This window comes from Manis javanica, chromosome 4 (assembly GCF_040802235.1).
Source record: "Manis javanica isolate MJ-LG chromosome 4, MJ_LKY, whole genome shotgun sequence".
NCBI lineage: Eukaryota > Metazoa > Chordata > Mammalia > Pholidota > Manidae > Manis > Manis javanica.
The window spans coordinates 159,082,473-159,098,263 of NC_133159.1; the positions used below are offsets into that span (position 1 = coordinate 159,082,473).

Here is a 15,791-nt window from a genome sequence, read left to right on the forward strand (position 1 = left end):
AAAAAATGGAAAAATTATCAGATTCCTATAAAAGTCTTCGGAAACTGCAACTTGTTTCATAGCTAAAAGGGCATGTGTAGGCTCAAGTAATGTGATCACTGACATCATTTTTAGTTACCAATATTAACCTCAGAAGGAATCTTAAGAAACAGTCACCTAACAGTAGCTCTTAGAAAACACACAAGTCTTTGTCATAAACACTGACATTCATTTTTCAAGAGGTACTCCTAAATAAATGCATATGGTTCTGTTCTGAAAGAGAGTATTGTTGATTCTACTAAATGAATTTCACATTATGTAAACAGCAGATTCCAGCTTGCTGAAGCATTAATAATAACTTTGTTTCAAAAGGGAAGGAGGAAAATCAGTAAGTTAAAGTTATGAAGAAATAAGAACACTTGCTTACTTCACTGGTAATGACTTGGCCTTGCATTTATAAGGAAATAGTATGGCCCTAAAAACACAAATTCTCTCCTTGTAGCTTATTATATGTTGGATTTTTAATGTGATATGTAACTTAAAATCTAAATAAATCAAATGTTGTATGTTACTGATTAAAATGTATTTCAAAAAATAGCCAAATACACAGACATGGTATGAAATTCAAAACACACACACAAATTTAGAAGATGCAGAAAGGCAGAACAACAAATTAATGATACTAATAATATAACTCACAGAATAAAACAAATGCCCATGAGACTATGCTGATATAAATAAATGGAAGAGAAAGGAAAGCTTTTATGGTGGAATTCCAATTAATTAATGTAGAAAGAATTATGGAAATAGAAAATCTTGGCAAACACAACAGTGGTAACTGTTTCAGGTAACATCAATGGATACTAAAATAAGTGGACAAAAATGGGTGAATAACAAACAGTACACTTATATAGTTTCAACCTATCTCCCCATAAGATACTTATCAATTATAAAGAGAAAAATAACTTCGTAGTGGAGAAATAGAAAGAAACTATTAAAGTTAACATCATCAGTAATAAGCATATTGACATTATATGACTCCTGTTATACATGGAGAAGGGCACAACACCATTTTTGTAGTATACTTGCCAAAATGCATAACCTAAATTTAAGGAAACATCAAACAAAGCCAAATTGAGGGATGTAAAATAACTGATGAATACTCTTCGACAGTCTCAAGATTATGAAAGTCATAGAAAGACTCAGGAACTGTCCCAGATTAAAGGAAACTAAGTAGCATGACAGTTTAATGGAACATGTCATCTTGGATTGGATCCTGGGCCAGAAAAAAGATATTACTGGGAACTGAAGAATATGAATAGGTCTGTAGATTAGTTAATAGTACCACATCAATGTTAATTTCTTGATTTTGATTATTGTAGTTTATTTATATAAACTATTCATAGCTAGAGAAGGGTATCTTGAATTCTTTATACTATTTTGCAACTTTTTAAAAGTAAAACACTGTTTCAAAATGAGTTAAAAATAAGAATGTCTAAAAGAAAGACACAGAAAAGCATGATGAAAAGTGAATTTTTCTTCTATTCCTATCTTCTAATTACCCAGACTCCGTTTCCAAGGTAATGCTGCTATTTCTAGTCATGAACTATATATTTAAAACAAATAAACTTCTTTTAGGAAATACCACATTCAATTAATTTCAACAAATTACAAATACCCAGATTGAATTTATTTCTATTTACGCTGAAATTGTTATCTGCTTAGTGTAATATCAAAGATATCAAGAAAGTGTCTTTCCTATTGGGCTTTAATGATTTAAACAAAATCCACTTTTACATATTCCAGTTTTACATATTGATATGTATTCATAAACCATAAAACTCTGAGAAGACAACATAGGCAAACATCTCCTGAATATAAGCATGAGCAACTTCTTCCTGAACGCATCTCCTCGAGCAAGGGAAACAAAGGCAAAAATGAATTTATGGGACTATATCAAACTAAAAAGTTTCTGTACAGCAAAGGACATCATCAATAGAACAAAAAGGCATCCTACAGTGTGGGAGAATATATTTGTAAATTACATATCTGACAAGGGGTTAACATTCAAAATATATAAAGAACTTACACGCCTCAACACCCAAAAAGCAAATAATCGGATTAACAAATGGGCAGAGGATATGAAGAAACAGTTCTCCAAAGAAGAAGAGATTCAGATGGCCAACAGACACATGAAAAGATGCTCATCATCACTAATTATCAGGGAAATGCAAATTAAAACCACAATGAGATATCACTTCACACCAGTAAGGATGGCCAGCATCAAAAAGACTAAAAGCAACAAATGCTGGCGAGGATGCAGAGAAAGGGGAACCCTCCTACACTGCTGGTGGGAATGTAAGCTAATTCAACCATTGGTGGAAAGCAATATGGAGGTTCCTCAAAAAACTAAAAATAGAAATACCATTTGACCCGGGAATCCCACACGTTGGAATTTACCCAAAGAATACAACTTCTCAGATTCAAAAAGACATATGCACCCCTATGTTTATCACAGCACTTTTTACAATGGCCAAGATACGGAAGCAACCTAAGTGTCTGTCAGTAGATGAATCGATAAAGAAGATGTGGTACATATACACAATGGAATGAATACTATTCGGCAGTAAGAAAGAAACAGATTCTACCATTTGCAACCACATGGATGGAGCTGGAGGACATTATGCTCAGTGAAATAAGCCAGGCGGAGAAAGACAAATGCCAAATGATTTCCCTCATTCATAGAGTATAACAATGAAGCAAAATTGAAGGAACAAAATAGCAGCAGACTCGGAGACTCCAAGAATGAACTATTGGTTACCAAAGAGGAGGGGTGTGGGAGGGTGGGTGGAGAGGGAGGGAGAAGGGGATTGAGGGTTATTATGTTAAGTACACATGGTGTGGGGGATCACGGGGAGAACAGTGTAGCACAGAGAAGCCACATAGTGGATCTGTGGCATCTTAATACACTGATGGACAATGACTGCATTGGGGTATAGGTAGGGACTTGATAATATGGGTAAATGTAGTAACCACATTGTTTTTCATGTGAAACCTTCATAAGAGCGTATATCAAATCATACCTTAATAAAAATACTTAGAAAAAAAAAGGGGAAATGTATTCATAAGTGGTATGTTTGCTTTATGGCGCCAAATCATTTTCTTCCTTCTCAGGATATCAATTTCACTCCCTCTCCAATTTAGGAAGGGACTTACTCTCATCAGGAAGTACAGAATTGACTGTTTGGAACTTAAGCTCATTTTCTCACAGAGATCATATTAAATGTGGTAGGTTCTCTGCTTAGTTTATAAATTTAAATTACAATCAATGTACACAAAGATTGGTTCCAGTATAAAACATATAAATTTGAACTAAATTCTCATTCATAAAAATGTTGCTGTAGAAAACTATCTTTAGTGTTCCAATTTGAGAAGTTAGGCATGTGTCCTCCTCCTTTATTTCTCCCTTTTTCCAACCTCTCAACTCCTGGCTACTCTTTTCTACACCCTAGAGAGAAAGTCAGATATTCCTACTTTCTTCCCACTCACAAACCCCAGCACAGTGGTGGGCTAGGCCAAGTAGTAAAGGTAGTGCTAGCATGCAGTTATTTAAGATTTCAGTGTCACCAATACTGAAGAGAAGACAGGCAGAATCAAGAAGAGATGATTCAAATAGATGGAGTGTGTGTGTGTGTGTATATATATATGGAAAACTGTGGCACTATTCACACACATTCATACACGTTGTCTCTTATTAATTCTCTACTCCATCAATGTTAGGCTTGGACATTGAGGACACAATGTGTGCCACATCTAAATAGAAACTAAAATCACTTAGGTGATATGGCTTAGTCTCTTGTGCACCTGTCCCTAGCTTCAGATGGAGGCTGCTCGTTAGTCTTCCAAGGATGAGAAGCTAAGTGCAACAGAACCAAAGATGACCCTCTGCCTGTAAAAAAGTCACAGTCAACCTGTAGCCTCATGTAAAGTACGAGAAAAAGCCACTGAGCTTTAGGAGTTGTTTGTGTTGGCAAAAGCTGGTTAATACAGGAATGACTCTTTGTCCAATTTCTCCTACATATCACCTGTCTGACAACTATAGATCATATAGCTGCTCATCAACAGGTACTAGGGTGAAGTCAGAAATAGTGACTAAATCAAAACTACAAGGAAGTATCACCTCGCACCTATTAGAAAGAATATTATCAAAAAGACAAAAAATAACAAGTGTTGATGGAGAAAAGGGAACCCTTGTGCACTGTTGGTGGAAATGTACATTGGTGTGGCCACTATGGGAAACAGTATGAAGGCTCCTCAAAAAATTAAAGATAGAACTACCATTCGATTCAGCAATTCCACTTCTGAGTTTTTATCTGAAGGAAGTAAAAAAACTAACTTGAAAAGGTATCTGCATTCCCATGTTCACTGCAGCATTATTTATAATAGTCAAGATGTGGAAGTAACCTAAGTGTCCATCAATAGATAAATGGATAAAGGAAATGTGGTGTATACACATTAGAATATTATTAAGCCATAAAAAAGGAAACCTTGCGATTTACAACAGTATGGATGAACTGGAGGGCAGTACTATGTGAAGTAAGTCAAAGACAAATATCTGTATGATCTCACTTACATATGAAATCTAAATATCTACAACAAAAACCCAGCTCACAGGTACAGAGAACAGGCTTTGGGTGGGGGAGGGGTGGACAAAAAAATTGGTGAAGGTGGTCAAAAGGTACAAACTTCCAGTATGAAATAAGTCCTGGGGTATACACTCACATCAGTAGATGTTACCCTCATCTTCTGCCTGGATTTTTTTCAATAACCTTCTTATTGCTCTCCATTCCTTTTCCTCAATCTGGTCAGCACACAGTATTGAGACTAATCCTTTACAACTATAAACCAGATCACATAACTCCCTTGTGCTGGATCATGAAAAATCTTGTAGGTTATAGTACGGAATTCAGGTTTAATGGCAAAAACAGAGACTCTAATAAAATACAGAAACATAAATCTTAACAGGTACAGCCAGTTACCAGAGACAAATAACTTCCCTAAATCTTAGTGAGTCTTAAGGTAAATTATGTAGTACAAAATACTGCTTAGTATTCAAAATAACGGCATTATCTTTAAAAATTAAAGTATGTCTTAGTGTACTAAGTTTATAATAATGGTGAAGAACACAACCCATTTAAAAAATATTCCTCTTTTAAATTTGAAATGGATCAAAGATCTGAATGTAAGTCATGAAACCTTAAAACTCTTGGAAAAAAACATAGGCAAAAATCTCTTGGACATAAACATGAGCAACTTCTTCATGAACATATCTCCCTGGGCAAGGAAAACAAAAGCAAAAATGAACAAGTGGAACTATATCAAGCTGAAAAGCTTCTGTACAGAAAAGGACACCATCAATAGAACAAAAAGGTATCCTACAGTATGGGAGAATATATTCATAAATGACAGATCCGATAAAGGCTTGACATCCAAAATATAGAAAGAGCTCACGCACCTCAACAAACAAAAATAGAACAATCCAATTAAAAAATGGGCAGAGGAGCTGAAGACAGTTCTCCAAAGAAAAAATTCAGATGGCCAACACACATGAAAAGATGCTCCACATCGCTAGTCATCAGAGAAATGCAAATTAAAACCACAATGAGATATCACCTCACACCAGTAAGGATCGCCACCATCCAAAAGACAAACGACAACAAATGTTGGTGAGGTTGTGGAGAAAGGGGAACCCTCCTACACTGCTGGTGGGAATGTAAATTAGTTCAACCATTGTGGAAAGCAGTATGGAAGTTCCTCAAAAAGCTCAAAATAGAAATACCATTTGACCCAGGAATCCCACTTCTAGGAATTTACCCTAAGAATGAAAAAGCCCAATTTGAAAAAGACAGATGCACCCCTATGTTTATCTTTATCACAGCACTATTTACAATAGCCAAGAAATGGAAGCAACCTTAAGTGTCCATCAGTAGATGAATGGATAAAGAAGATGTGGTACATATACACAATGGACTATTATTCAGCCATAAGAAGAAAACAAATCCTACCATTTGCAACAACATGGATGGAGCCAGTAAGATAAGGCAGGCAGAGAAAGGCCAGTACCAAATGATTTCACTCATATGTGGAATATAAGAACAAAGGAAAAACAGAAGAAACAATACAGCAGCAGAATCACAGAACCCAAGAATGGACTAACAGTTACCAAAGGGAAAGGGACTGGGGAGGATGGGTGGGAAGGGAGGGACAAGGGCGGGGAAGAAGAAAGGGGGCCTTACAATTAGCATGTAGAATGTGTGTGGGGGCACAGGGAGGGCTGTGCAACACAGAGAAGACAAGTAGTGATTTTACAGCATCTTACTACGCTGATGGACAGTGACTAATGGGGTATGTGGGGGGGACTTGGTGAAGGGGGCAGTCTAGTAAACAATGTTCCTCATGTAATTGTAGATTAATGATAACAAAATAATAAAAAAAAATTCCTCTTTAAGATGACCAACAGTTTTGGGGGAAATCTGAGGGATACTCAGGATATTCAGAATATGTTCCACAATAGTCCTGGGTAGTCTCAATAGAGAGTATTGCTCTTATTTCAACCACAGGCAAACCAGCATGCACGTATACACTGCTTTCATAGAAAAGCCATTCCAAGTTTAATTCAGTTATTTTTTGTTAGTATCTCCAATGAGCAAGGAACTACATAAAAATTTAGAGGATACAGTTCCTGCTTGCAAGGAACTTAGAGTGTAGTGGAAGACTCAGATATGCTAATACTTAGGCATGTAAGGAATACTCCCCTTTACCAGCACTAGGGCAGAGATTACTTTCTACCCTGAGCCAGGATTGGGATGTTTATGGGCTAGACTATAGTAACAGCTTATAGGAAGAAGTAGATGCCCTGAGCACAATAACTTACTAATTTCTAATAATTGCAAAAGACAACATACTTTTTTTTCTCAGTCATGATACTCACCTTAACTGAACAAAGAATGGCATGACTAAGTGCCCAAATAATGGGCACTGGAAATAACTCTACTGATGCCTGTTTTCCTCCTAGGTGATCTGTAAATCAGATGTATGTAAATTGGGGGCTATGTGTTTTATGTTATGGGTGGTCTCATGTACTTTCTACATGTTAAAAATAAGCATGGTAAAATTGTAAGTGTAATACAGAAAAGGAAAGAGTTTGAAGTAACTTTTGCCTTTTTATCTTTAAAATACAGAGTTCTTTAACTCTTCTACCCAGTGCCTCACTGTAACAGAAATGTAACAGATACATTTTAATATTGGGAAGGTATGGATCAGAATCACCCTTCAAAAAAATCAGTACAATTATAAATAAAATATACTACCCCTTTCACATTGTATACAGAAACAGGGAAAGGGAAAACTAATAAATAAAATCATATGCAGGTACAAATTGAATAGGAGAAAATTGGCACTAAATTAAACATTTAAAATCCTGTTTCATATCTAGAAAATAGTGTTAAGGTTGAATCAATGAATTAACAAATTCAGATGATCCAGATCCTAAACATATATGAAAATTAGCAACAAGTCTAAAAATTTTTAAGTAGGCAAATGATATTATCAAAAAATATATACATATGAAATTAGCATTCAGACTTACCGTAATAGGAGTTCTTTGGGAAGTTTTTTATTGATTACAGCCTCATCACTATTTGAAAACATCTGCAAAAACAAAATCATTGTGTCAAGTGTTAAGTACTTAACATTTTATTATGTTTAACTCAACAGTTTAGAGATAATCCTCTTAGGGGAGAGGAGAATAAGTATAGTGGGTTATTATTATAAGTCAAAACCATATCTTCAGAGACTCTTTAGGTTGAAACTGTTTTGAGATGTTTAAATTTGTTCCCTGTCTTTAAAAAAATGAGCAGCAATCAAAACAATATTATGTGATAGGAACTGTTTTAAATGTTTCTCACATATTAATATATTGAATCTTCATCCTATTCCTAATCTTCATTTTATATATAAGGAAACTGAGTTACAAAAGTTTACTTACTTAATCACTACAGTGACCATTTAAAAATGCCATTAACTAAGGTGATTCTCCAAATCTAACAGATTTACTTGTTCAAGAAGGAACTCAGGAACCTGTGATAGGGAGAATTCTCTTCCAAATTTTACATGTCATACAGAAAACCATTAATGCTTCGTAACTATCCATATGCATTCTTTTACTTTTTAAAAATTTTGTTATCATTAATATACAATTACATGAGCAACACTGTGGTCACTAGATTTCCCCCCCATTATCAAGTCCCCACCACATACCCCATACCCCATTACAGTCACTGTCCATCAGCTGTCCATCCATAGAATAGTAAGATGCTATGGAGTCACTACTTGTCTTCTCTGTTGCTATACTGCCTTCCCCATGCCCCACCCACCTACATTATCTGTGCTAATTGTAATGCCCCTTATTTCCCTTTTTCCTCCCTTCCCACCCATCCTCCCCAGTCCCTATCCCTTTGGTAACTGTTAGTCCATTCTTGGGTCCCGTGAGTCTGCTGCTGTTTTGTTCTTCAATTTTTTCTTTGTTCTTATACTCCACAGATGAGTGAAATCATTTGAAAGTTGTCTTTCTCCTCCTGGCTTATTTTACTGAGCATAATATCCTCTAGCTCCATCCATGTTATTACAAATGGTAGGATTCGTTTTCTTATGGCCGAATAATATCCCATTATGTATATGTACCACATCTTTCTCCATTCATCTACTGATGGACACTTAGAGGTTGCTTCAGTATCTTGGCTATTGTAAATAGTGCTGCGATCAACATAGGGGTGCACGTGTCTTTTTGAAAATGGGTTCCTGCATTCTTCGGGTAAATTCGTAGGAGTGGAATTCCTGGGTCAAATGGTATTTCTATTTTTAGTTTTTTGAGGAACCTCCATACTGCTTTCCACAATGGTTGAATTACTTTACATTCCCACCAGCAGTGTAGGAGGGTTCCCCTTTCTCAACATTCTCGCCAATATTTGTTGTTGTTTGTCTTTTGGATGTTGGCCATTCTAACTGGTATGAGGTGATTATCTCATTGTGGTTTTAATTGCATTTCTCTGATGATTAGTGATGTGGAGTAACTTTTCATGTGCCTGTTGGCCATATGAATTTCTTCTTTGGAGAATTGTCTGTTCATATCCTCCACCCATTTTTTAATAGGGTTATTTGCTTTTTTGGTGTTGAGGTGTGAGTTCTTTATATATTTTGGATGGTAACCCCTTGTCGGATATGTCATTTACAAATATATTCTCCCATACTGTAGGATGCCTTTTTGTTCTGCTAACACTGTCCTTTGCTGTACAGAGTTTTTCATTTTGATGTAGTCCCATTTGTTCATTTTTTATTTTGTTTCCTTTGCCCGAGAAGATGTGTTCAGGAACAAGTTGATCATGTTTTCTTCTAAGAGTTTTATGGTTTCATGACTTACATTCAGGTCTTTGATCCATTTTGAGTTTACTTTTGTGTATGGGGTTAGACAATGATCCAGTTTCTTTCTATTACATGTAGCTGTCCAGTTTTGCCAACACCAGCTGTTGAAGAGGCTGCTATTACCCCATTGTATATCCGTGGCTCCCTTATCATATATTAATTGACCATATATGCTTGGGTTAATATCTGTTTTGCTATTTTGGTCTATGGGTCCATTCTTGTGCCAGTACCGAACTGTCTTGATTATTGTGGCTTTGTAGTAGAGCTTGAGGTTGGGAAGCAAGATTCCCCCCTGCTTTATTCTTCCTTCTCAGGATTGCTTTGGCTATTCAGGGTCTTTTGTGGTTCCATACGAATTTTAGAACTATTTGTTCCAGTTCGTTGAAGAATGCTGTTGGTATTTTGATAGGGATTGCATTGAATCTGCATATTGTTTTAGGCAGGATGGCCATTTTGAAAACATTAATTCTTCCTACCCAAGATCACAGGATGAATTTCCATTTATTAGTGGCTTCTTTAATTTCTCTTAAGAGTGTCTTGTTGTTTTCAGAGTATAGGTCTTTCACTTCCTTGGTTTGGTTTATACCTAGGTATTTTATTCTTTTTGATGCTATTGTGAATGGAATTGTTTTCCTGATTTCTCTTTCTGCTATTTCATCGTTAGTGTATAGGAATGCAACAGACTTCTGTGTATTAATTTTGTATCCTGCAACTTTGCTGAATTCAGACATTAGTTCTAGTAGTTTTGGAATGTATTCTTTAGGATTTTTATGTATAATATTATGTCATCTGCAAACAGAGATAGTTTGACTTCTTCCTTACCAATCTGGATGCCTTTCATTCTTTGTGTTGTCTGATTGCTGTGGCTAGGACCTCCAGTACTATGTTGAATAAAAGCGGGGAGAGTGGGCATCCTTGTCTTGCTCTTCATATTAAGGGGGAAAGCTTTCAGCTTCTTGCTGTTAAGTATGATACTGGCTGTGGGTTTGTCATATATGGCCTTTATTATGTTGAGGTACTTGCCCTCTATTACCCATTTGTTCAGTTTTTATCATGAACGGATGTTCAATTTTTTCAAATGCTTTTTCAGCATCTATGGAGATGATCATGTGGTTTTTGTCCTTCTTTTTGTTGATGTGGATGATGTTGATGGACTTTCGAATGTTGTACCACTTGCATTCCTGGGATGAATCCCACTTGATCATGGTGTATGATCCTCTTGATGTATTTCTGAATTCGGTTTGCTAATATTTTGTTGAGAATTTTTATATCTATGTTCATCAGGGATATTGGCACACGTGCATTCTTGATGCCCACAAGTGGTCATTTAACAAATTAATCAAATAATTCAGAATTGATGCTTTTAAACAAAGCCACTGCTTCTTCCACAAAGGAAATCATGACTATAATAATCTTGTCTAACAAGCTACCTAAAAACCCAGATACCTACCCAAGAATGGACTAACAGTTACCAAAGGGAAAGGGACTGGGAGGATGGGTGGGAAGGGAAGGATAAGGGGAAAAAGGGGCATTACAATTAAAACACATAATGTGGGTGGGGAGCACGGGGAAGGCAGTATAGCACAGAGAAGACAAGTAGTGATTCTAAAGCATCTTACTATGCTGATGGACAGTGACTGTAATGGGTATGTGGTGCGGACTTGATAATGGGAGGAATCTAATAACGACAATGTTGCTCCTGTAATTATATATTAATGATACAAAAGAAACCTTAGATACTATATCCAGTAAAAATCACAGTTAAAATGGCAAATACACGTCATTGAAGCTGAAATATACTCTGGACTGGTAAAAAGGAGATAAGGAAAGAATATATTGAAATTATAGTTCAAATAAAAGATGATGCAAGTTTTTACATGATTATAGGGGTGGTGGAAATGAAAATAAGAAACTGGAGAAAATGATTTTTAAAGAAGTAAAAGGACATGGTTATGGAAAGCTGGACCATCTACCAAATTTCAGTGCAGCAAACAGACTACCTGATAATAAAATTAATGCTATTGCCTGGCAATTATGTCTCAGGAAATGATCTGACATCAAAGAATAATCTGCTTTCCTTCAATTTCTATCCATTAGTGGAGGTCATTTTAAAAAATCATATCCTCCTCCTATAAGTCAGTCTTTCAAAATGAAGCCATCATATTTCCTTCTAAACAAGCTTAAATTCTCAAGTGAGATGGTTTCTAAGATGCTACATACACCATTATGATCATTCTTCTCTGGGTACACTTATAGGAAAGAATGCATGAAGGACTTACATATTTAAAAAGCTGAATACATGTGTTTATGCCATAAATAAAAACTGTCTTACAAAAATAGCACACAACACATATCTTAAGCTTGAGATATTCGGAAAAAAAGAAAGTCAAAATAGCATTACTCAACATCCTATCCTATCTACTAGACTATACCCAACCCAAATTCACAAAAAGTAGAGGATAATCATTTTTATATTAGAAATGCTAAGTTCTTTATCTTGAATACTCAAAAGTATTTTTCTTAAATGGTACATATCTCACCTAATATGGCACTTTGCTCAACTGAACATACATGGTAATTAAATTAATAAAAAAAGATATAAAAAGGAACAAAAATCACACCCAAAAGCTAATTTCTTTCCTTAGTCTACATAGACTGAATGCTATTGTCTCTGTGGGAACATAAAGGTATGTGAAGGGAAAAAGGAAGAGGCCGGGTCTTGGGGAGGATTTGGGAGATACCAGTTGTACGGGACATATGTCCAGATTTATATCCACCGCACTTGCCCTGCCCTCATCCTTCTGTACATAGGTATCCTACTCCAAGTTTGCAAGAAAGGATAAATCAGTGGTTCACAAACTGTGGTCCCTTGACCAGCAGTATTAGCATCAACTGGGACCTTGTTAGAAATACAAATTATTGGGCCGTAGCCCAGACCTATATAATCAGAAACTAGGAGTAGGAGTTGGGAGGAGATAGAGGGAAAGAAAGGCAATCTGCAGTTTAACAAGCCATCCGAATGATACTGATGGTTCCTAAAGTTTAAGAACCAATGGACCAGATAAATGAGATTGAGGATCTCAGGACGTAAGAAATTACAGTTTGAACAATCCGAATATATTTTATTATTTGAAGTGACACAGCAATGGAGTTTAAAAAATAGTCCTAGAGGTAGACACACAATAATTTTATATGCTTCCTAAGAAACCCAAATGCTTTCTGTTCCAGTTCATGGTACTGTCTATAAAATAAATGTTTCATAGAAGCAACAGAATATTTTAGATGTTTTACTATTTAAGCTGAATCCAAACTCTAGATTCCTCATTCAAAAATAAGGGCTGTCAAGACCTATTAGATCCAGGCTATAACTTATTATATGACAAATTTGTGAACGCTTAGTGGTTTAACTGTTGTAGAGAAAGCAATTATTTAAATGTTTGACATTCTTAGGTAATCTGGTTTTATATTAACACAGGGATGTATCATTATGCATTTTTTAATCTATCCCAAACAATTACAAGGGCATGGTCAGGGGACTGCTCTCTATTACTTGTTTCAGAGTAGGACATCATTCCCTATACATGCAAACGGACACTGCAACAGCCCTGTCTTCTTGATGATACAAGACATTCTTAAGTATCCAGGTTTTAAAAAAATCTAAGTCATTTGGTTTGTCATACATTAGCATTTAGTTTTGCTTTGTATAAAACTAATTGTTTTTCTATAAATTGCATAGCTGAGAAATATAACTCTGAAACCACTTGTTAGAAAGCATTAATTACATGATCTAACAGAGTTCCTGAAGAGTAGGAACCATTTTTTGCTATTACTTTAGACTTTCTGAACAGTTTTTAAATCTTACTTTGGCATATTTTTTGAGATTAGTTTACCAACATGATGAATTTGAGTGCTTAGCACAAGAACATAACCCAGGAAACCAAGAGACTTTAAATCTAGGATATAGGTGGGAAATGGCTACTAGTTGAAAGAAGAAAACTACAGCAAAGAAAGAAATACTTGCTCAACAGTGACCCCTGCTGATTATAGTTACCAACTCCAAAAAAGGAATTTAAAGATCTGACCCATATCAAGAATACTTAACAGAAGGCATTTAATAAGTGACACAGTAACTAAGATATAAATGAAGACATTTAATTTTGGCAGAGATTACTAGTTATCCCCAATATCCATTCTCCTCTTCAAGAGTAAAATAATTCCAAACTTTTGGCTAGCACATGATGGTGTGGAAAGGAAACCTGCAGCTAGATAAGGCCCAGTTACTAAATTCTGCTCAATGGGATGTAACAAAAAGTAGTATGTGCAATTTCGGTAGTGACCTTAAAGAGAATGGGTGTGCCCATTCTTTACTCCCTCAATTCTGTTGCTTAAAATGCAGTTAGAATGGAGGAGCCAAGATGGCGGCATGAGGAGGGCAAAGGAAAACTCCTCCCAAAATCATATATATTTTTGAAAATACAACAAATACAACTATTCCTAAAAGAGAGACCAGAGGATACAGTACAACATCCAGGCTACATCTACGTCTGTGAGAACTCAGCATCTCACGAAGGGGGTAAGATACAAGCTGCGACACGGTGGGACCCAAGTGCTCCCCCAACCCCAGCTGACAGGCGGGAGGGAGTGGAAGTGCAGGAATGCTAAATAACTGGCCCTAGTAATCCACACCAGGAGCACAGACACACATTGCACGGTGCTCTGGATATTAGGGAAATGGAAAAGTAAAATCTGCAAGCGGGTCCCCACAGCTGGCTCCCCTGGGACAAAAAAAAGCAAATGCTTTTTGATAGACATAAAGGGACAAGGGCCTCACAGATGGATGGAATTGTCCTGGCACACTCAGCCCAGCAGGCTGGGAATCCTGAGGAACTTCGGGCACCCCAGCCACCTGGGAGGCAATGTAGCTCTGAAACCTCTCTTGGCAATAAGCAGCCTGCCATTCATTTCCCTGGCCGGCGCGGCCCCGCCACAGTGGCCGAGCAGCCAGAGAGAGGCTGTGCCCACAGTAGCGGCCGCCCAGAGTCACCTCCTGGCGCGCAGCTGACCAAGCCAGACCCAGAGGCCACCGCCGGCACACAGGTGCCCGGTGCAGGCAGAGGAGGCCAGGGCAAGGTGTGAAGGGGTGCCGTTCTTGCAGGAGAGCACACCCGCAGGGCTCTGGGCTGCCCTGACAGCTGCCCCACCTGTGGCAGCTCAGGGGATTAACCAGGACGCTGCTCCCGGTGTGCGGGTAATTGGCACAGGTAGCGGAGAAGGGCAAGGCAACTAGCAAGCAGGAAGGGACTTTGTTCTCCCAGCTGATACAAGCACCACCTGCTTGCGACTACCTCTATTGCCATGAAAAGGCAGAAGAATTTGGTCCAGTCCAGAATTACCCAGACAACCCCCGAGAGACGGCCTGGGGAGACAGATATAACCAATCTTCCTGAAAAAGAATTCAAAATAAAGGTCATAACCATGCTGATGCACATGCAAAGAAATATGCAAGGACTAAGGGACCAAGTCAGGAGGGAGAATGCAGAAATAAAACAATCTCTAGAAGGACTTAAGAGCAGACTGAATGAGGTGCAAGAGCATTAATGGAATAGAAATCAGAAAACAGGAACACAGAGAAGCTGAGGCAGAGAGAGATAAAAGGATCTCCAGGAATGAAAGAATATTAAGAGAATTGTGTGACCAATCCAAATGGAACAATATTTGCATTATAGCGGTACCAGAAGAAGAGAGAGAAAAGGGATAGAAAGTGTCTTTGAAGAAATAATTGCTGAAAACTTCCCCAAACTGGAGGAGGAAATAGTCTCTCACACCATGGAAGCCCACAGTTCTCCCAATACAAGGAACCCAAAGAGGACAACACATATAATAATTAAAACGGCAAAGATCAAAGACAAGTACAGAGTATTAAAGGCAGCCTGAGAGAGAAAAAAGTTCACCTACAAAGGAAAACCCATCAGGCTATCATCAGACTTCTTAAGAGAAACCTTACAGGCCAGAAGAGAATGGTATGATATATTTAATGCAATGAAACAGAAGGGCCTTGAATCAAGAATACTGTATCCAGCACAATTATCATTTAAATATGAAGGAGGGTTTAAACAATTCCCAGAAAAGCAAAAGTTGGGGGAATTTGCCTCCCACAAACCACCTCTACAGGATATTTAAAGGAACCGCTCTAGATGGAAGCACTCCTAAGGCTAAACAGATGTCACCAGAGAAAATAAAATCACACCAAATAAATCAGACCAACCAAATACTAACTAAAGGCAAAAAATAAAATAAACTATTCATACAAGCAGTCAAAGGAAATAAAAGAG

General features: G+C 37.2%; 1 protein-coding gene across 6 annotated transcripts in view; it reads right to left on the reverse strand.

Annotated features, from left to right (window-relative positions):
- FBXL20 (F-box and leucine rich repeat protein 20) overlaps window positions 1–15,791 on the reverse strand; it is a 142,669-nt gene that overhangs the window by 63,105 nt on the left and 63,773 nt on the right. For all 6 annotated transcript variants that reach the window (XM_073235549.1, XM_073235550.1, XM_073235545.1 and 3 more), the window contains one exon: window positions 7,628–7,689. In XM_073235549.1, coding sequence (XP_073091650.1) covers window positions 7,628–7,689 — 62 coding nt within the window. The remainder of the gene's footprint in view (window positions 1–7,627; window positions 7,690–15,791) is intronic.